Source organism: Blennius ocellaris, assembly GCF_963422515.1.
Source record: "Blennius ocellaris genome assembly, chromosome: 1".
Lineage (NCBI taxonomy): Eukaryota > Metazoa > Chordata > Actinopteri > Blenniiformes > Blenniidae > Blennius > Blennius ocellaris.
Window position 1 is genome coordinate 24,383,479 of NC_137650.1, and position 23,559 is coordinate 24,407,037.

General features: G+C 41.2%; 1 protein-coding gene across 1 annotated transcript; it reads left to right on the forward strand.

Annotated features, from left to right (window-relative positions):
• The first annotated feature begins 1,321 nt into the window (after window positions 1-1,321).
• trim66 (tripartite motif containing 66) lies at window positions 1,322-20,928 on the forward strand. The gene is made up of 21 exons (XM_080496641.1): window positions 1,322-1,346; window positions 1,556-1,703; window positions 1,788-1,916; window positions 2,767-2,879; window positions 6,679-6,899; window positions 7,563-7,776; window positions 9,873-10,002; window positions 10,330-10,446; window positions 10,599-10,713; window positions 10,964-11,110; window positions 11,715-11,832; window positions 12,126-12,931; window positions 14,783-14,989; window positions 16,342-16,465; window positions 16,545-16,626; window positions 16,722-16,905; window positions 17,192-18,069; window positions 18,356-18,479; window positions 18,571-18,645; window positions 19,245-19,397; window positions 19,498-20,928. Exons 5-21 carry the CDS (start codon window positions 6,891-6,893, stop codon window positions 19,732-19,734), a joined length of 3,720 nt encoding a protein of 1,239 aa, XP_080352767.1. The 5' UTR covers window positions 1,322-1,346; window positions 1,556-1,703; window positions 1,788-1,916; window positions 2,767-2,879; window positions 6,679-6,890; the 3' UTR covers window positions 19,735-20,928.
• The last annotated feature ends 2,631 nt before the right edge of the window (window positions 20,929-23,559 follow it).

Below are 23,559 nucleotides of genomic sequence, written 5' to 3' on the forward strand. Positions count from 1 at the left end.
TACCAGTGTGACATTCAAATTATTACTTTAAGCGGTCTCTGTGTAATTTCATTAAAAGAAATAATATCATTACATTAGTATATTTTTACATGCCTCCAATGTTTGGTCAAAGTAGTTCATGAAAATACATACTTAAATAGTAAAATAATTTTTATTAAGGAAGAATAAATACTAAAATAGTTTGTATGTAAAAATTGTTATTGGAATACATTACAAAAGTTCCACATAAAAATAATCGGATGTAATTCTGCATATGTATATTATTGTAATTTGAATTGATACTGGTAAACTATAGTTGCCATGAAGTTGTTGATTTTAATGTAGAGCTATTAGATAACTGTAAGAGACTGGGAAATAGAATGAATGCCATTAAATGCATAAAGACATTGCCATAACCTGCATAGAGAATTCATATACTTATAAGTGCAATGACACTGGTAAAGAGAATGTACCTGTACCAGCAGGACATTTCAGGGTGGTGGCACTATTCCCTTTAGTGAAACAATTCATCCCTCGAAATATTCTACATCCATTCTATATTTACTGCTTTAGATTTGGACAATTTACATATAGAAAACATATCAATTTAACAACAGTGGAGTGAGTTGTGACACAAAACTCCCTTCGAAACAAAAATATACTACAAAACCAATAAACCAATAGCGTTCCAAAACATCACAGAGGAATAGAATAAACACAAACAAAGACAGAATTAAGTTCACTTTACTTAGATTTTATTTTTCATGAAAAAAAGAAGAAGTAATTTCTACAAAGAACAATCTTGCTTGATCAGCATCAATACATTATACAAAACGTTGTTAGAGCTAGACTATTATATATTATATTATTATATATATATCAGTGTTGGATGAAGTGAAGTATTACACAAGACGGATGGATGGATATTTACATGGCGCAGAAGTGAGAGGAACTGGTCTTTTCCCTCCTCAGAAGTTTTAGTTTATCATGTTAAATTAATCGTCCATTCAGGGTCCAGTCCTTCTTAACTCAGTACTTAAATACATTTCTGTCTGTTTTATCATACGATAAGGATATATTTAAAATATGGATCACAACACGTTTTTTTCTTCCTCATAATGACGCACTTGATTTCAGTGCGTCCTTCCTCCCCTCGCTGTCCTGTCAGTAAGTTTCTGATGCCATCGTGTGAAACTCTCCAGCAGCGTCTCACTTCATCAGAAGAAGTATAGCATGAGAGCGACTATAAAATCTCACGATTAACTGCGAGACTTTGAATCTCCCAAATTTTTGTCCGGGCCAAAGAGGGACGGCATCCGATGGAGAGGAGGGGGGGCTGGATCGATACCGGAGCCTCGCAGGTCAAGGTAAAGGAAAAAAACAACAACTGTGGTTTTGTGCGGACCAACACACACACCACACGCACGCACATACACGCGCCTGCAGCAGCACGCAGGACATGATGACAGGCCGGCTCGGACTGGAGGCTGCAGGCTCATGTTTACCTGATGGGCTGTTCTGCACGAGCCGTGCAAGGACCTGTGCGCGCACTCCTTCTGTCACTTGTGTTTTTCAGGACGCTCCGTGCGCGCTGACTTGACTTGACGTGCGCGTGCTGTCCTCCCAGTGTTTGTGGACTGCAGCGTGGTGCCATGACAGGGGCGGAATCTTCATGCGCACTTTCTAAAAACACCACAGCGGGCTGAGGGATGCGCTGCCTGGAGGTGAGGCTGCGGAGAGGGAGGCTGGGGATGCGCGAGGCAGCTTCACTCCGTCGTCTGACTGACGTGTTTGTCGGGCTGTTTTAGACCGAGATCGCCGTTAATAAAGTGCTGTCAGGCTGACACGTGCAGGAACAGATGGGAGTCGGTACCCAGACGTGTAACAAGCCAGAAGGAAAACCTCTGGAAAGCCCCCAATTCCCACCGCTTCGCACTGTGAGTAAAACAACACAAAACTGCAGTGCACTGTTCATGCTGTGGAATCAAAATTGTCTGACATCATTTATAGCATATTCTGAAACCTTAAAACCAGTGAAAGCTTATAGTTTCTAAACAATCAGAAGATCCATAGGAAGAACTTCTGTATTTGTGAGTATGTCATTTTTAACTCATCTGCAATTAAAAATAAAGGGAATTTGTGGCAAATGTATCTTAAGTTGTGGGAGAAGTTTTGTTTTTCTTTTGAAATGTTATCTTTTGAAATTGAAGTCAAGATTTTGTAGGATTGTATAAAGTTGTAATTTTGGTCATATTTATAAATGCATGCAGCCTTTCTGTGTGGTGCTGTCAGTATGTTTTTGTTGTTGTTGACTTTAAATAGAATAAGGACCTTTAGAATATCAAATTGGCCTCTCAAATATCTCCAGAAGTGTTTATTGCACTGTGCTTTGATAGTAATACCTGGAGTAGAAAATAAGCAAGGTAAATGTAAATAAATCAAATTGTCAAATAGTGCAACAACTATATATACCAGGTAGTTTGTTACGTGGGGGTGGGGGGTGTTCTGATGAGGCACTCAGCCGATCTGACCACCCTCCTCAGGGCCAATAAGTCCTGCTGTGTGCCGCTGCCCGTCCAGGTGATGATACTTCCAGTTAAAACAGTCTCAATTGTGTAGTTGTAAAAGTTTCTGAGCACCTTGTGAGGGAGCCCTCAGGCATCTGAGGTGGTAGAGACACTGTGGAGCTTCTTTACCAGAGTGTTGATGTTACCGGACCAGTTACCAGATCAGTTCCAGCGTGATGTTGACAGCCTGATACTTTCCACTCTCTCCACCTCGGTCCAGCTGATTCTGAGTGGGTGGACGGCCCCCTGCTGCTTCTTGCTGTAATCCACAATCAGCTCCTTGGTTTTGCTGACATTCAGGAGGAGGCTGTTGTCTCTGCACCAGTCCTCCAGGTGGGTGCTCTCCATCAGGTACTCCATCTCAGTGTTGTTGGAGATCAAAACCCACCACCACTGTCGTCAGCAAACCTGATTGATGATGTTAGAGTCTGATGTGAACACACAGTGTATAGTGAGTGCAACAAAGTACAGCAGAGTACACATCATGTTGTGTTACTGAATTTGTCACATCACAAACTTTTAAACAAAGTTGGGCTACTGAAAAAAAAACTTTGTTACAGTCACTTGCTGCTATGAAGAAATACAAGTTACTTGACTATTCACTAAAACAAAGAAATAAGTAATAAAAAAAAGTAACCTGTGCATTGGTTTTATTTGCTCTCTCATTTAGGATGAGCTACATGGATCAGTTTAATGGCTGATCAACTAAATAAGTTCAAAGCATAACAATTCAATAGTGTCTTGGAATTTGCACACAGGTTTATGTTTATGTAAGATAGCCAATGTAAAGGCACTGATTAACTTAATGTATTAATAAATACATTTAGAATATTTTATTTAGCCTGTCTTTTAAATTTCTGTTAGTTTTGTGGTAACGGCAGAACCCACAGTCATAAGTCAATCAAAGGCCAACATTTTTACTATAAAACTGTAACTGAATAAAAACACAATACAAATACCAAAGCAATAACAATACTGCATCAGCCACAGTCATACCACTATGAAAGGTCCGGCTAAGTAAGGCTTAGTTTAATGGAGCTGAGTTATTAAAATATAATGTCCCATTATGAGGATGCGAGGTCGTAAGTGGTTGAGTGATATTACATTGATCGAACTGTTGTTGTACTGAATATCAGCAAGGCTGTGATTTGGTTGTAAGATAATTACAGCCATGCAGAAATTCAGTACAACAACACAATCCGGAGTGTGATATTGCTTATTGAACAGCTACACTGATGCAAATTGTTGGTGCTCAGCAATAAAAACATAAACCATGATTGATTTCTTTAATCTTCATTTTTCCCCTGTCAGCACGTATTGTGCTGCTGCAAAACCTGAAAGTGACTGTTGCTAAACAACACCAATCTTTTGTTCACTGCAATTCTACATCGACTTCTTTTTTGTAAATGTTTATACTGCATGCAACCTGTAAAACAGCAATGTTTTTTTCTTATGGGCCCTTAGCTGTTATCAGTGTCTTTAAAACATTAGACACAGCTGCGAGGCTAAAGGATGCAGCTGTGAAGTGTCCCAGTGTGCTTATAAGGTTTCAGTATTCATAAGAACTCTCTCCTGCAATCAGAGTCTTCTGTCAGAAATAAATACCATCGTTATAAATCTTAAGCGAAAAATTGTTAGATACGCGACAACAGAAAGTAACAACGAAATTCATTTTTTTCTTTTTCTATGTCACTTTATGTAGTCCTGATGCGCTGAACTTGTCTTCTCAAATGGATATTTCTGATGATTTAACTCATTGATAAATACACTAAGAATACAGAATGCTAAGTTGACACTTGACTAAAGAAATAGGTCAAAACTTGCCGCGGTTACCATGTGCACGTTCCAAAAGCATTACTTCATTTCAGTATTTGGCAGTGATCCATCGCAGTAATAATGGGAACCATCATGTGTTGCAGAGGAGAGATGATATACTATGTAATTGAGTGAAAACTAACATGCACAGATATCAGTGCCTTCCATCAGGCAAATAAATTGGAAAATACCTGCCTATCAGATATTGTGAGGAGAAAAAATGAATTCAATATAGAAGAAGGTTAATTTTAGATGCCATCATCTGTGGCAGTGCAATCACCTGAGGAAGTGAGGAAAAACATGATGGAACAAATATTTCTTTGAAATGATGTTTATATGGGAAGTTGCAGCTGAAGCTGATCGTTTATTCAAGGTAAATCATTGTATCTAATGCTGCCTTTAAAAACGAACAAACAAGCAAACCGGCATCTAATTAATGGCCAGCCAGTGAAACTGTATTTCTCACGTTGATGAGTGTAACTTCTTTGAGGAGAGAAATGGTAAAGCTGCACATTAACTTGAGACTGGATGAAGATAATCCTGCTTTCTCTGTGACCTCATCACCTCAGTGTTAATAGATGTTACACAAGGGGTGCTTTCAAGGGAGGGATCACGGCGCAGGTTTCTATTATTGTGACATCTCTTGAGATGGTGTGCGTATTTAGTACCAGCTTCATTTAGCAGAGCAGGGAAGCTGCTCGGCGGGAGGTTTCGGAGTGAACGATGAATGCTGTGGAGGTGCAGGTAAAGTAAGTGGAAGGGTTTCAAAATGCTACGGAGCTGCATGAGCAAGACACGGGGTGCACTACGACTGACTAATTGTGTTTTAAATTGGGTCTTTGCGCGCACAATAGGGAATGGGATTGCTCTAAGCTCCCCACTGAAACGTCTAAGGATGAGAAAGTTGTCAGATTTGTAGGTCAGGCTGGAGGGGTTGTTGTTAGGCAGACTTTCTCATACGTCCAGTTGTTTAATTCTAGGAGTGTTTGTCTCAAGTTTCATTTGGATTTAAGAAGTATGCTGCTCAGCAGTGTCTTTCCCCAGATTCCATTTCATCATGCATCTGTTGTCGTCGTTGGTAGATCTCTAGTTGCAGTATTGGGAAAAAAAACCCAATGCATCTACATTTTATCATTCTGTTACCTTAATTAACCTTTTTTGTTCAGTTATGACAAGGGGTTTGTAACCTTTATGAATTAAAAGAGCAATTTTGACCTCCTTATCCACCAGATTTCACTTTTTTTGCAAATGGAAAACAAATTTGACCTTCAAAATGAGGACAATACAGCTTGTAAACATTCATATGTAGTAAGGCCATCAAACCAAAACTGTAGTTTATGTTGCATTAAAGAGGTTAAAGAACAACATTAAGGATCACTAACATTTTAGGAGTGTTTTAGCAGTTACAGCAACATAAATCACTTTTAAAGAGTGAAAGTGATCATAATAATCCATAATCCACTGACATCCATAGGATTACTTAAAAAATAACCACATACATTTTCAGGCCTGTTTGAATTATTCAGACATACGTAGAAAAATAAAATAGAAATTAATATAATGTGAAGCCTAATATAGCATATGGAGGGATCATGTATTCATTAAAAGCACCAAGAAGGTGAATTTATCTATTCTCGTTAGACATACTATTGAATAGACAAAGAGTTTATACAAAAGTTTGTATGTTGTGAAATGAAATGGATGGAAAAAAACAACAACTAAACACTGAAATAACTTCAGATTAAGTTACGATAGTAGAGGCTGAAGATCTGCGTGAGCCGCAGGGTGCAGTCCCCTGTCCGAGTGTTTACTTTATCTGCCATGTCGGCATGAAGTCTTCATTGATTATTCGGTGTTAGACAGTATCGCAGGAGTGTATCCTCATTCCATCTGGAGCTCATCGGAGCCTGACCCCGTTTCAGCGTGGTACGTTAAGAGTGTGTCTCCTCTGGGACCCGTCCCCTCCTCATGCTGACAAAGGCAAGAAGGCCACAGCTGGCCCGTGCGAGCTCAGCCCAACACACTGTGACACAACCTGATCCCGACATCATCCCGTTCTGCCTCCACACAACCTAAAGGTGCTCGCGTTACAGCCTCCTTCCTCATTGTAGGTCACCTGGTCTTCTTTCCTCCATTTTGGGAAAAAAAAAAGGGCTTCCGGGGATATTTTGCCCTACAAAAAATAATTATGTTATCTCCCTAATTCCCAATTATTATGCACAGGCTTATTTAAGAAAAAAAAAAAGGATTAGATTTTCTCTCCTTTTTGTGGCTGCAGAGTGAAATTTGAACATGACACGCCTCTCCTCTGCTACAGTGAGGGGTCCTACACTTGGATGAACTGGGGGAGGAGAGAGCACTGCGAGGCTGTCATGTAAGCCGTCTCCTCTGGGGCCACCTCTCGGTGTGTGCTGCTTCCTGCCTCAGGTAGAAGCCTCAGTGTTTCTGCTGCTGAGGCGACAGGCTGCTCCCTCTCCTCTCTGCTCCTGCCTGCTGAGATAGCAACACACCCCCTCTCGAAGCGTTGAAATGGAGAAGGTAAGGTGTCTCTTTCAGCATCGTTTCCTATCTTCACTTTAACACGCTTTCTTTACTGGCACAGCCGGAGATCGCATCTTTTTGTGCAGCAGCATCTCAATTTGCACTCTGGGCCTTATTTTTCCCCCACTTCTGATGCTTGTGCCGCTCCTGTTTCACCTATAAAGTCATCTAATGTGGTTTGAGGATATCCGTGTCTTTGTCCAGAAGTGAGTTTGATCCTAAATGTCTGTTTATAGCTTCGAAACTGATTCAAGAATGAACTCCACACAATGACTGTTGCCACGAGAATAGATGAATAGATTATCTGCACAATTATCTTGGTAGACGTGAGATGACAGCATTTGAAATGGTGATGTCAACACAAGGCACTGAAAGAGCTTTTGCATTATTTTAATTAGGAAGTCGTTATAGATGAAGGTGATAACTGACGCTCCAGCATGGTTCAGTTTTATCGTCACAAAGAGCTCTCTTATCTCTGAGACATTGCAGATGTGAGAACATGGAATAACACTTTGAATTTTGATCTCACCCGAAGCAAAACAGCCACACAATTGTGACATCTGCCACGTCATTTGTTTAACACGTAGACCTGTGTGTGAGGCTGTTTGTCTCCATTGCACATATTAAAAAGAGATACACTCCTTTTTTTCACTCCTCCAGAGCTGCTCAGAGTGCACTGAGCCAACACTCGCTCAGAGCCTCTGTACGGTCTGCAACAAGTGGCTGTGTTACCAGTGCACAGATGTGCACCAGCATCAGAGAGCTCCTACTGCTTCTCAGTACACAGACTCGCACCAACAACAGAGGCCCAGTGCCAGCCAGTGTCCTGACCTGCACCAGAAGGGCTCCAGCTCCCTGCCTCCTACTGGACAAGGCAAGACATTTGTTTAAAAGTCTTGGTAACCTCACTTTTCAGACTGTTCTGACTCTTTTCTCCCCCTGCCTTTATTCTTGTTGTTTGTTCATCATCTTTCAGCAGAAACTACTCCAGTGAATAATGCACGAGGCAATGGTTGATAATAGTTCCTGGAGATCCTTGTGTTTTTATTACACCTATCTTTAACACATGGCCCAGATTCTGAAGTGCTCAGATGATTTCATTTTTTCTAATATTAGTGTGCTGCTATTTAAAGCCCCTGAAATATGCCCGACAGCTTTTGTTGCCAGCTGCTTTTGCAGGACTGCATTGAACAAACTGTCAAATCGTAGCATTCTTGACAACTTTATTGTGATGTTGGAGTGTTTCTGGTTGGTTTGCCGGCCTGTGCGAAAAGCTGGAGGGCTGCGTTGATAGACAGGATGTGGTCAGTTGTTTTGGGTTCGTGCACACGACTGTGATGTTCAGCTCTCCACCACAACACTCTCTGATGATCTACAGACACAAGGGGATTGGCTGAGGTGAGCCGGCCAGCAGAGACCTGTAAGGATTCGTGCACCAGCCTCTCCAGCTATTGTTAGATACAGTATACTATACATCCATCCTGTGGGCCAACAGTTTTTTCAGTGACCTATTTAGACACATTTGAGAGTTTAAATATGCATTCCAATGCATATTATGTAAATGTATGTCTTTGTGTGTATGAAGCTGATGGCGCTTGAATGGCTTAAAGATTGTAAACTGACAGCTTCATCACTCATGCCATCACTTTACACCTGGAATTTATTCTGCTGTAATTTCTTTGCAACAACTGTCTGATGGTTTCTGCACCAAAGTACAGAGACTGGCCAGCTCTAATGTCACATGTAAATGTTGTACATCACAGAACCTTAGTATAAAGATGTATAAATGATGTATAAATGTGAGACTTGGAAAAATCTCACATTAATACATCCGTCCATACATCCATCCAACAACAACAACTGTTTGAGCAGTTCGAAAGCACATTCACCCATTTACACTCTAATGGGGGCGGCTGCCATGAATTGCACCTAGCCCATCCATTGGGAGCAGTTTGTGGTTCAGTGTCTTGCTCAAGGACACTCTGACATGAGGAACTGGATCTGTGATGACTGCTCCACCAATTGAGCCATAGCTGCCCAAAGTCAATTATCGACCCAAGACCGATATAGGTTTGGTACTAAGTACACTTCTGAGCATACTTGTGTTTGAACAAAGCGTTAGTTTATTAAGGACAAAATGAGCACGGAAGTCCAATAACAACTCACTGCTCGGATTCACATCTGGCAAGCCATTCCTCTCCTTCCACGTTACCCAGTCATTGCCAGTGTGAGGGTGGAAGTCGCCAAGTAAGACTGTGAAGTCTATTGGTGTTGCTCCTTCCAGGACCTCACCGACTCACTTCAAGAAGGCCAAATACTCTGCACTGTTATTTGGTGCGTAAGAAAAAAACAACAGTCAGAGTTTTCTTCCCCACCACCTTAAACCGCAGGGCAGAGACCCTCTGGAACAAACTCCAACTGTGTGGCTTATGAGTATCCATACACCTGCCCCTCACCTCTCACTCTGTGCAACACCAGGGTCAGAGAGTAGAAAAAAAGACTATCCCTTATCAAGGAGTATGGTTCCAGGGCCAGGGCTGTGTGTGGAAGTGAACCCAACTATATCTACTCTGTACCTCGAAGCGTAGTTGTAAGCGTTGTTTCTTTTTTTTTTATCCATAGGAAGATAATTTTGTGGTTTTAAGGACTAAGAGCTAACACTTATATATATTTGTTTATGGAGGAGACACATGGGAGCATTTTGTAACATCATAAAGTTTGAGTTTTGACTTGATCATTTCACAGAGGACCACGTGTCTGAAATTATATTATGGGATTTTTAAATGTACCCTGAAACATGCATTTTGCCTGTATGAGAATTAATCCTCGTTTAATGCATGTATTTTCTACAATGCCTCTCAATGTTGACGTCCTCCTGCTGTCCTGCTGTAAAAGTTGACTGTTGCTGATGTTCCATGATCCCCCCCCCCCCCCCCCCCCCCCCCCCCCCCCCATGTATGTCTCTCGCAGGCCCAGGGTCGTATCCTTGCTCCCTCCTCACGTGCCACTCTCACAGACAGGAGCCCTTGGAGCTTTTTTGTGAGTCATGTGACCTTCTGTGCTGTAGCAGCTGTCACCTGTCCTCCCACAAAAACCACAGGTCAGTCCTCAGATACGCAGCACAAGGACACTGCAGCGAAAGGCTAACCGCAGGTTAAAAACTTCCTCTGAGCTGTAACGCTCCTTAACTGCCCTGTCACTTTTATCAACTGTATCTGCATACACTACCCTTGGCCAGCCTAACATTCATTAAGTATTCATGCCCTCTTGTTTTCTGTGATGTTACAGTACGGTAGCCGCTTCGAAGGTCACCTGCATAATGTGTTGTTCTCAGGGGAAACAAATTTAATTTGACTGTTCGTCCTGCCAAAAAGATGCATTAGTTAACTTACTATCTGGTGGATACTGTGATCCCTCATGTGTCCAGGGTAGTGCAGATTGGGAAGGCCCTGCAGGATCAGCAGTGGCTGCTTGAGAACCTGATGGTCCAGGTGGAGGAGAGAAGGTCTGCAGTGGAAAACAATGCCAAACAAATAGAAGACAGGTTGGTTTAGAGTTGTATTCACAGTCCAAAGGTACGAGTAATCTTTGTCACGAATGGTCAATAATTTAGCAGTTTAAAATATAGCAAGCTAATGAATAAATGAGTGTCTGAAATCCTGCTCTCCCTTTTCTCCCCGTTTTTTGTCTGTGTAGACTTCATGGAGTAAAGATTGCACACAGGAAGGCAGAGAACCAGATTAAAATGGCAAAGATGATTATGATAAACGAGCTTAACAAACGAGCCAACCTATTAATAGAGCAACTGGAGGTAATTACTTTCTCTTTCTTTCTTTCCTTCTTATCGTTCAACCAGCCGTGTCTCTACATGCAAAGAATCCCTAACTGCCATGATGAAATCAGCCCCCCAAGCAAGCAAATGAGATCCCATAATAATAATCTGTCAAAGCTGCTTAAACCAACATCTCGGCAACAACATCCCTCAAAAGAAAAGGGTTCTAAATCAACCCACAGCAAAGCACTGACATCTAACTTTATGCATCTTCTGTGTTTCTTTGCAGAAAATTTCCGAGAGCTTCCAGCAGCGTCTGGATGACCAGCTGCAAGGAGCAATAGAGCTCTGTGGCCAGCTGGACCACATTCAGAAGTTCATCACCTGGGCTACGACCCATCACTGCAGAGGCCCGGTGCTCTTCAGCAGGGCTCTGGTATGCAAACATGACGGTCAGCAGACGTCCGTGGTCCTGCCGTAATAAACAAACGCAAGGAGGGGGCCAGAACAAGTGTGATGGTTTTTTTTGTGTGTGTTTTTTTTTTTAAACCTCTGTCATTGTTACAGCACTGCCTCCCCTCAGATTTATATTTCTAAATGTTTTGGGGCCTTTTGCCTTTATTAAGAAGAGACAGTTTGGGCCATAGGATGACAGTGTCATGCAGAAAACACCCAGCCAGCTGGGAAATCTTTTGACAATTGCACGGCCGATAGTATTTCTATCTGGATAAAGTGCACTCCAACTACTCACTCATCTCATCCATCCTCCGTGCAAGGTTTGACCAATAGGAACTTAACAGGAGGATAACGCACAAACTCCACATAGAAAGGCCCTGGACGTGGATTAAACGGGTTTTCGCGCAATATAAAATATTAAATGGTAAAAACATTCAACGTGGGTGATTACTGATTATTTTATTGCAGATTTAGTACAAGCAATTATTATTGGACTGATTAAAATTGAGCATCAAAGAGCATGGAAAATACAGCATGTAAAATGTACCCTGTTCCCAAATGTGAAGCATATCTCTTTTGTGCAGATTTCACTTCAGATGCAGCAGCTGCTTGAGGCTCCTATCCACTCTGACTCTTGGAATCCCGTCAAGATCAAATTCAACTGGGATGCAAGTTACTGGACAAAGCAAATGTCTTCTTTAGGTAAATTAACTTCAATTAAGGCAATGTGACTATATTAAAATGTACTTTGTTGTCATGATGGAGATAATGTGTGTCAGTTAAAATGTCAAATTATGTCAAAGGTTTGCTGAAGACTGAGAAAATTCATCCATTTCCTGTGAGCTAAAGTGTATTTTTACATCAAGAATGGTTTTGCAGTTACACACACAGAGACATTTTACTATAAACAGAATTGCCATATGCATGTCTTTTATTATATTAGGTATTTCAAGTCTTTCAAGCATGCTGTGTTGTTTGACTGTGTTGCTCTGTAGGCCAGCTGACGGTTGAAGGGGGAAACTGCACCTATCCTCCAGCAATGGCTTGCTCCAGTATCACGAGGCCTCAGCCCATCACCTGCCTCACTGCTCCGTCTGTGTTTCACAGAGGACGAGAGTCGGGCTGCGGGTACCCAGCCTGCTGTGAGCCCCAAATGTGTTGCCTGCATGGCATTCCCACTCAGCAAGACCTGCCCAGTCTGGACAAAAGCCAGCTGGAGGCTTCACTTTATAACTCCAGCTGCGCTCAGCCTGCCCTTATTTCTGCCTCTCTGCATCAGAGCCAGCAACTCCAGAGATGCTGGGACATGGACAACACCTTACAGTGTCCCCCGCCTACGTCACCTGCCCCAATCGTAGGACCCATCCAGCTTAGCTGTAGCCGAGCATCTGCATCCCAGCCTTTAGCTCCTGACTCACAACCCCACTCTCAGTCTAAATCCTATCTCTCTTATCACCAACACCAAAGAGAGGAGGTTCCTGACAGCCAGGATCAGCTCAGTGTGTACCGCGATAGGCCAAGCCAATGTCAGAGCAAGCTGTCGGCCAGCAAAGCCCCGCAGCAAGAGCTCAACCACACGACTGTGGGGGGAGATGTGGAAAACTGGGGTGAAAGACACCGAGTGGAGGAGACCTGTGAACAATTAACAGTAGACGAGGAGCTGCAAAGGGACAGGAGCAAGCAGAGTCCCATCCAACCACAACCACAACAACAGCTGCAGGTTTCTGTAGCAGCAGAGCAGGGCAAAGAGCAGCAGAGGACCAGGCATGCACTGATGCTCAGAGACCACAGAGATGGCAGGGTGAGAAAACAATTAACTGTAGACATTGACTTACTGTATACACAATATTGCAAAAAAAATCAATGAAGCAGAGAAGAGTGCATCTAAAAAGATCTAATTTACACATTATGTTTGTGCATTGAAACAAAAATCTATTACTCTCAGTATATTTTCCATGGAGGATTCGGGTTTTGGGGAAAAAGGTGTTGCCTTCTTATTTAGTGATATATTTCAAACTTAATGACACCCACCGTTCTTATAGTTAACATAATAATCAAGTGTCATTAAAGCACAGTGTATTCATGTAATAACTGCAGTCATTTCCTGGTTAGATACATCTGCGGTTCCGTGTGCATGTTGTGAAAGTGCATATGAAAGTAGATGGTGAGGTTACATTTTGTGCAGCCTTTTTGTTTTGTTTCATTTCACACATTGGTTTGCAACGTTTCAGTGAGTTAAAATTTTTACCCAAACCACACAAGCTGGGAACATTGATTGGTCAGGCAGATTTCCTCTTAACACCCCTCCCCAAAAGAAAAAAAAAATTCAGTTCAAAGTTTGAACACGCAAACAGAAAATTGCAGACAACAACAGCGAAATTGAAATTAAGACATAGTGTACGGTAATACCTTTTTGAAGTTATTTTAAACAGCAGCTGAAACATGTTTTATATTGGGATGATTGTTAATGTCTTTGTTGACATGCAGGAGATTGTTGGCTTTGAGGCTGTATTCAGCTTTAATTAATGGCCATTAACTAAAAGGGATGCTTTCATTTAATGCCAGAACGATCACTTCCCACTTTTGACAGCTAGCCTGAAAACAGATGGTGCAACAGAGAGCTGCTCCTGCTTTCATAAAGAAATGATGATGGGAAAACAAAGAGGCGCTCTGACAATTAAAGCTGAACAGTTCACATCAATGCATCATAAAATCCAGTAGAACACCGTTCATCACAGTCACACTTGATGCCAGAGGTTTTAGCATGCGCATAATCACCTCTCTAAAAATTCTCAAGATGCGTGATTACAAAGACGTTATTTTTACATTTTCAAGTCACAGCATCTGAAAATGATATAAAACCACTCGGGCACAGTCATTCATGTACTTAACCTGTCATTAATGAGGCACTGAGGGAATAGTAGGAGCTGCCAGTTTGGTTTTAACTCCAGTTTTAACTCTGAGATAAATTCTTGCTCCTCCCATCATTCCTGAAAGAAGGATTATAGTCTATTTTTCTCCATGGTGTGAATCCTGCTTTCCTCCCCCACAGGGCACAGATCAGGTGAGTGTTTTAATCGCATGATACTTAGGAGCATGTGCTCAGTGTCATCCTGGCCTGAGTATGTATGATAGTGTATGTGAAAAACAAAAAAAAGGAAGAAAAAGGAACATGAAAAGAAATGTGCAGGGATAAATGATTTGTCAGACCTCCTGCTTGTATTAGCTGAAGACACAGCTGAGGTGTTTAATACAGAAATGTATGGGAGACTTGCGTCAGTAGAGGGGAAAAGAGTGGTAATGAGTGATTAGCTGTTCTGCCTTAATCAAAGGGCCACATTGAATTTGTGATGTTAAATTTACATACGATAATTACTGTGGTATGCAAACCTTTTATTGTCTGAACAATAATACTAATACATGCAACATGTTTGTAAGGATCAGCTCGTTTGTGTAGCTCCCAGAATAGGCGGTGAGTGATGTTTTTGTTCATTTAATGTGTGCCTTGTGTCACACTCGAGGTTGTGTCCGCCGCACACATCCCACACATTCTTTTCTGTCTTTTCACTTATTAATGGCACGAACAGGTGCATCTGTGCATGTGATGCAGCTTGAAGGCCTGCTCAGCTGTGTATGTTTGTGTTTCTGACAGAGATCCACATCCCTGGAGGTGTCCATGACAGCCCACGAGTGTGTATCTGATGTGCAGAGCAACAGACTCGGCTCTACCTCAGTGTGCACGAGGAGAAAGAGACGCTCCCAGAGCATTCCGACAGAACTGGCAGCCCCATCCAGCAGCCCGCACGCTGAAAGGCCCGCACGGTGCGCTCGCAGCCCACAGGCAGGAGCTGCAAATCAGGTAACTCTGCACAAGATTATAATCACACGAGGAGGATCCGAGGCTGTGCTGTCAGAGAGAATGGAGGTGATCAGAGGAAAGATGTGCACTTTACACGTGTGAGTCCTGGCATTGCAAAGAAACTAATAACAGGACTATTATCTCCTGTCAAGTGTAATTCCATAAAATTCTCTAAAACTCAGAGCAAAGTATCATATTTCGACTGCAGTAAACTGGCAGTAGAAGAGAGAATTATCCCACGGGAAGAATTTGGCTGCTTTTGTGAGTTTGGAGTCAGAAAGTTTAGACGTGTACCTCCTAGAGAGCTCGTTCCACATCTCTGCTTGACACCATATTAGCTGCTGCAGCAACAGCACTTATGCATCTGTCACCAAACTGTTTCTGTCAGGTTCTGTAGTGGGTAAGACTCTACAAGAACAAGCACATCACAAAATAAAAGATTTAAAGAGGATTTAAATTTCAGTACGGCCATTTTCTTATGCAATAGCAGTGCAACATGTAATTGGTGTGGAACATTTGGTGGGAACTAATTTTAATGCTTCAAAGAGTTGACATTAAATAAGAAAACAGCTCATTTGGTGCAACAGAAAAGAGAATACCAAGAATCCACCATTTTTAAAGAAAATTATTTTTAATTGTTACAAACTAACTACATTCTTCTAGGCAGAGGTGCCAAAGTAACTTTAGCTCAAAGATGACCTACAGGTCAGTCTGATGTCCTGTGGACTACACCAGGAAAAATTACATAATACCCGACAAGTAATAACAACTTCAAATATTTATCTTTTTTTTAGTGCAAAGAGGTGTGCGTAAAGGATGTAAAAATCACATTCAATTAAATATTTATTTTTAAAGCCTGAGTAGATTAAAATTATTAAAGAAAGTTATGCCATTTGCAGGGGTCTTTTTTCTTTGAAAATTCTTGCATAATAAATGGTAAAAAAAAAAATTGTTTAATGATTTTGCTATTTTTGGTCATTTTTCCTCATCTTTATACTACATTTCTGAACTAATTGTGAATTATTCACATTCAATACATTTCATATACATTTAAATATTACATATTTACATATTGTGTAGCCCTAATGCCAATGCTAGTTTGCTAACAATATAGTCACTCGCATTCGTTTCACTGATCAATCTGCTTGAGTCTCAGTGTGAGTCTTCATCAGTCTAAATTGTTTATGTAAATTATTGGAAATTAAGTTAATGCTGTGTCACTCCGATCATTTTCAGTATAATTGGTCACATTTTGGACTGCTGGTTTTGTTTTTGTGGCCCTGATCAAAGTATCCATCCTTGTAGATTTTTGCTACTTGATGTATTTTGTGGTTTGCTAACTTTGTTCCCAGCATGACATTATGGATCTGAGACAGAGGAGAGCTTCAGACGGGCTTCTTTGTGCTGCCAAGTCATCAAACTCCACCCTGTCCAGAGGACAGCTGCCTCCCCTGCTGTTCTATAAGACAGAGCCAGGTATTGAAATATACATTAAGGCTGAAGATAGACAGATTTGTTTGCAAGTTGGTTAATGCATGTCCATCTTTGTGTTTAGATCACCCTGTCATATATGTGAATGTAGAAGCTGATCATGAAGCCAAGGAGAAGTGCAGAGTCTCCAGGAATGCCCAGAGCAGGTGAGTCATTAGTGAGAAATCGAACCTCTTTTCTGTGCATGGATCTTAAAATAAAGTTATTTTCATTGTTTATCCTCTGCCTCTGTCTGAAGTAGCAGTGATGTTCTGAAGGACTCGGGAAGACCCAGGGTTCCTGTGGTTTGCTTAGAGAGGCTCAAAATACTTGTGTCACAGCTTCCCCCTCATGGACGCCGACAGAGTGACCCTTTACCTGCCAGTGGGGCGAACAAGGGCGAACCTCCAGCACAGCAGAGAGGCTGGCACAATGCAACACCTGAAGTATGATTTATTGTTGTATATGATAAGATTAATAGTTTCAGGTTGTTGTTTCCACATTTTCTATTCTCATTTTTGCTTTGTGATGTATTAGTAAGAAAACCAACGACTTCCAGATTTATGCAATGTTCCTTTTGCTTACATTTTGTATTCCTTGTCTGCAGTAAGTATGCTGCAGCCATTTAGCCTCAGAAAGGCTTTTTTTCCCAATGTATTAACAACAGTCAGTGCATTTTAATAACAGGGGATGATCATTAAAAACCTTCCCTTCTTGTTTCTAATTTCTCAGGGGATAGCCAGAGGCTTTGAGACCAGGAGGACCACCAGCTCGCTCACAGCACCACCATATGCAGAGCGACAAATTCGTAATCAGTTTAAAACTCTGTCATCCAACAGCGACGTGAACAGCCACAACAACAGAGGGAGACTCAACTCCCATGAGGCATCTGCACTGCCCTCCACTGACTCTAAATATGCACCACAGAGTTACTCCCCATCGGATCCGGACTCTGACTCAGATCCCAGGTCCGTCACAGAGGATACTGTTGTGTCTTGTGGTGATCAAGACCCACAGCTAGACTCTGATGACACACAAGAGTCTGACCCAAATACACAGTCTTCATCTGAGGCTGAACTTGAATGTCTGGCCGAGGAAAAATCAGCAGCTGCAGCTGAATCGGAGCCAAGTTTAGAGGATGAGGCAGAGCCGGAGTCAGCTGCAGGAAGAGGATCAGAGGATGGCCAAGAGGCGGATGGTGAGATGGAATCAGGTGATGCTGAAACAGAGTCAGAGTTCCAGCCGGAATTTGAGCCCGGCTTTCAAGCTGAGACCGACTCTGATGCTGCGTCCGTTCAGCCTCTGGAGTCTCAGGGCTCTGCAGAGTCTGAAGTCGATGCGCTATCTGAACCTGAACTGACAGCTGACGACCCACAGCCGCTCCGCTCTGACCTGGAGGAGGAGTCTCACATGGGTCCTGGAAATCAGAGGCAACTTCTGATTGCAAACCCAGTGACAGAGGAGCTCCACTCTGAGCAGGACAGCGCCGAGATGGAGAGCGAGGACTTCTGTGCCGTGTGTCTGATTGGAGGAGACCTGCTGTGCTGCGATCGCTGTCCAAAAGTCTTCCACTTGTCGTGTCACATCCCGCCTCTGCTGAGCTTTCCCTCGTAAGCTTCCCTCACTGTCACCTGTAACTTATACAGATGCATCCCAGACAACTTTAATACAAATGAAAAGTTCCTTCAACTGTGAAAAGTCCATATTATATAAATGTACTACAGAAAAACTGAAATATTTCAAGTCTTTTAGTTTCATTCTTTGTGAATTAGTTGACAAACCATTAAAGAAAATATTTTAAATCACTGTCTATAATCACTATTCAAATTTAAAAACTTGAATAATGCAGTTTATTTGGTAAATTTTTGGTATTTTGCTAAATCTTCCCCTGTTCAGAGGCGATTGGCTGTGCAGCCTGTGCAGAGATGCTGAACAACCAGAGGTTGAGTACAACTGTGAGAACGAGAGAATATCTGGAGAACACGCGTCAGCATACGGACTCGCCGCCTGTGACCAGAGAGTAGGTCACCGCTGGAGCTACATTAAATGCAGTGACGACTAAAATGATTTTTTTTATAACCGTTTCTTCATGTTTGCTTTTGTGGTTTCAGAAATGTGAGCGGCTGACTCTTCTGATCCTCAGTAATATCCTGAGCACTCCCTTCCAGGAACCAGTCAGTCCACTGGTGAGCGACCACCATGTTCTCACAGTCCTGCACTCATTTCTCACAAGATCATTTGCACGACATAATTTATTTTTGTAATATAGATGCAGTCCCACAGTAGCACCAAGAAAAGTGTTCCCCACGCTGACGAGGACGTAAACACACTTTGATTGCTGCTATATTTATCAGGGTTTGGGGGCTCAGGTTCCTTAGAGCCTCACAGCTGCACAGAATGCATTTTCTCTCTCATTAAATATTGATGAAGCTGAGTTTCTGTTAAAGTATTTGCGGCATTCATTGTTTATACCAGTTTTCTGTCTTTGGTTTCTCCACTGGTTAGCGTTGATCGGTATAGTGTGTGCACACATACACATGACGATAATGTGTTCGATAGTGTTTAGAAATTGGTTGACTATTCAAATCACAGTCACTGTTAAGCATGTAGGAAGATTCACAACAGTCAATTTTAATCATGTATAGGCTGCATCCCATTTTACACTAGTTGTTTGATTAAAAAGAAACCACTTTGAGGTATTGAAACTGCAATAATAGCTTTTGTTGACCAAACCTGGCTCGTCAGATGGTGTGAGAATCTTAAATGTAACTGCATTTTCATACAGGCTCGCCATTACTACCAGATCATTAAGAGACCAATGGATCTGTCTGTGATCAGGACCAGACTCAATAAGGGGAACAGCAGACACTACAACTCTCCCAATCAGTTTGTTGCAGATGTCTACCTGATGTTCCGGAACTGTGCAAAGTTCAATTACGTAAGTTATGAAACAAATGATAGAAGTAATTCAGATGACCATCCTCATCCGTAGTCAGTGTCAGACTTGTCGCTATGTGACTCCTTCTCTCTGCCTGCAGCCTGACTCAGAGGTGGCTCAGGCCGGCCACAGCCTCGAGGCGTTCTTCACCTCCAAGCTGAAACAGGTTTTCCCAGACAGAGTTTTCCCCGCAGCTGAGGCGGACTCTGACAGTGACGAATACGATGAGGCCTACAGGATGACAGAGAGTGGCTTCCCCTGGCCAGAGAGGAGGGAGCAGTGTCACAGGAAGAGGAAGAGGAGACAGTCCCTCAGGTCCAGGAGACATCACTTCTAACCAGAGGTCAACCACAGCTGCAAATATGTTGCTCTTGCATGTAGTCACACAGTTTTTTTTTCTTCCTTCAAATTAGCACACTTTGGGACTGCGATACTGCTTCCATGTTCGAATTTGAAAGTACTCCTTTTGTTAAGGTATGTAGGCACATGACAGTGCTGCCACCTGATGGCAGCTGATCATATTGACACTTTAAAAGTTGGAGAGGTGACCAATGCAAGAAAATATATTCTTCCTCTAGACTTCCGCTGATAAGATGTGCAGGGAATGTGAGAACAGGGGGGAATCATAAGTCACATTATTTCTGTGGCTCTTAAACGTGGTTCAGTAGGGAGGGGACGCTGCATTTTTTTAGTTTATCGTATTATAAGACTTTGGCCACTGATGATTTGCTGCTGATGCTCCGCTCACTATTTTATGCATTGATATTAAATCATCAAATACTTCATCTAATCTTATTTCATATTGCTTTATTGTAAATAGAGGATGCTGCAGTTGTTTATTAATTTGACTTTGCATCTTTAAGTGGAAATATTGTTGTTTTTTTTTAAGGCATTGCTCTGACTACACAATTCTTCAAAGCCGATACATTTTGTATTTAGATAGTCATAAGTGTTCCACGTGTTTATACAGGTGTAACAGTATAAAAGTTTATTTTACTATATGCAGCTATAATTGCTAAATTGCTAAATGCTGTAAGTTTGACTGAGTTTGTGAATTGCATGATGTGAGTGATTGCAGCCACTCTCACAATGTGATAATCAAACAGTCAATAAAGTATCAATTAGTCCAATATTTAAGTTTACATATTGATTATGTATCTTTTCCTTCGGTGTTTTAGCAAAAAGTTGTACTCTTCTATTATCTAAATGACTCAGGCTTAATAAGGTGTAAGGTATTGATATTGTTCGGTATTGATTATTATACAAAACTGCACTGCTGAAAGAAAATCTGCCATTTTATAATGTTGCTGTAGTACATTTCCTGTTTTTAGAAGTACTTTACTAGCTTCCTGAGTCTTAATGTAATCCTCATTTGACTTCGTCAGTAATACACAGAAGACAAGTGTATGTACGATGTATGTAGCGTCACTTCTTTTCTGTGAAAAATGATCATCTGATCTGGTGTATGAATTATGTGACTGACACAAGAGAGCAGGTTCATTTTTCTTTTTTTTATTAGTGAACAGTCAATGAATACATGCAAAGTAATATCAATAAAACATCTTCCAAGGACAACCCATGTATACTTATTTTATCTACCACTTCAATCACTTTATTACATGTAAACACTTTGGACTGCCTGAATCACCACTATATTGAGACACCTGTCTAAATGTGTGTGGATCCTCCTATAATATTCACAATTACGGATTTTTTTCTGCTTCTAACAGAAACTTTAGGGAGAAACTAATACATCACAACTAACAGGTGCCACATTAGGATCCTGCTTCCCACAACCCTGAATTTGATAAAGCTGCATAGTGGATGATAGATGGGTGGATAATAATATATTAGGAAGCCTGATGATTTTGGCAGGTTTTTCTTTGTTGGTTTCGTATATTTGGTATTGTCTATTATTTTAGATATGATTGGTAATTAAGGAGAATACATTTAAAAATCAATTGGAGCCCATGGTAATGCATTTGGCTATTGAGGCATAAAGGTTCAGGGTTTCATGCATTCCCTGAAGGACGACAAAAAAAAGAAAGTTCAGCAGATTTAAAAAGACATCAGCAATAATGTATTTACTGACGTCATAGATTCAGTCCTGAACTTTGTCTGGGAAGCAGTCAAGAAAAGGGGATGCAGCTCCCTGGCCTCTCCTCAGCTCAGACATGACGTCAGCCTCCTGTGTGGTCCTGAGGCTTTTTACCCAGACCACGCTGTTGGCGCCTGCCTCACATTGAACACAAACAATATGGACAATTTTTCAAATTCAACTTTCCATTAAAAACTTCACAATATTATATTGCATGTCATAAATTTACAAGGAACAGTTGTTCTACAAATGTTGAACAAATGTTCAAAAATGTCTTCAAGCGGGGTTTCGTGTGTCTGCAGGTCTGTTTTAGATTTAGTAAGACAAAAGAAGGATATATGCAACTTAATAAGGTGATTTTTGGAGAAAGGACCATTCTAAAAGATGTCCCTGATGACATATTAAAGTGTTATTGTTGTGCAACTAAAATAACATGACCCCCCCCCCCCCCAAGATGAGATTCCTTCCAAATTTCAGTGGGACTTTGTTTCCTTGCTGCTTTGTGCTGTAAAAATTCCAGTTGTGTTATGTGTTTTATGGACGAGGATTAACTGCAGACTTTGGTATCATGACTCTGCTCGTGCTGTTCTTAGTATCAATCTGTTTTTCATACAAGAATAAGTGTTTAAGTGCTCTCTGATTTGGACTGAGGGCATATCTCTATATCTTATATATGAACCACATTTGTGACCTTTTACTCAGCAGACATTGAAAAGAAATGTACAGGATTTAATAATGTGAACAATGAAAAGGGCAGACAGCGAAGGGCTCAGAGAAAAAAAATAAAATGTCGGCTCGCCCGTGAAACAGTCTGTTGAATCAAAGTTTAGAGTCGTCTTGTGTTGCAGGAGTCACAGAGGAGGAGGAGAGGAAATGTGTAAGTCAAGGAGGTCAAGTAGGATGTTACATTCAAAACCTCTTCAGTGGTCATAGTCTTAGATACTCGTCTGTGGCACCACTCATTTCTAGCTATACTAATATCGTCAACATGGTTCAGCCAAGTCTCTTTTTTGTGACAAGGTTTGGTACACAGTCCAATATGGTGACCGCATCCAAACACTAAAGACAAAACAGAAACATGAAACTGTTGTGAGTTCCAAACCAGATGGGTTACTCGAAGAAGATTTGTGAGGCTCTCCACCAGCTAGTTTCTAAAATTCCCCCCCAAAATATAGATTTTACAGCTAATGGTATGATAATGGTAAGCATATTTGAACCAGAATTCAGTAGAAATGACTGCATATGACTATATTACTGTTTATTTCAAGGTAAAAAAAAATCCCCAAATGCATGCATTTTGATCTAGAATATGTACAATTAGTCATTTTCATGAAATAAGAGCAATATTTCTCATAAATCCTTATGGTTTACGGTCAAAGCAGCCAAACGGTGCCTTATCCAGATATATATGAACTTACAAAATGAATTGTTGAACTATAATTGGAGAGACATTAGCTGGAAATATGTCGACAAGACCTTTAACATTTAACAAAAAAAGACATATGACAAATGGAGTTAATACAAACAAACACAACACAATAAGCATGAGACACAAAACCTCAACGAGGCAATGACAACAGGAAACATATTAAAATACGCCTTGAACATATGACCCATCTATCCATTCACCCATCTGAGCAGGCTCATGAAACTTGAAAATACAAAACCACAAAAGGAGACTCAACACATTTATTGTCATAGGCAATCCGCTCTTTGTGTATCACTATTGTGTCTTTTGTTTTGAAACATTGAGCCTTAAATATTTTCTTCATGTCATTAAACAAAATCACATTATTGACATTGGTAATGGCTTTCTACGGTTTATAACAATGTGCACAACAACGGACAATTAAATAGTGAATTAGCTTTGAAGCAAAAAAAAAAAAGAAAGAACAAAAAAAAAGAGCTAAATTCATGTTTAAAAAGAAACTCTTAAAACCTGTCAATCCTCGTGTTGGCTGACCTTTTTGCCTTTGTGCTTCAAAAACTCCTTCGACCGGCTGAGAAGGGGCAGAGACTCAGTTCTAGTTTTCACAGTGCAGACAAGCAGTGGTGGGAAAGCTT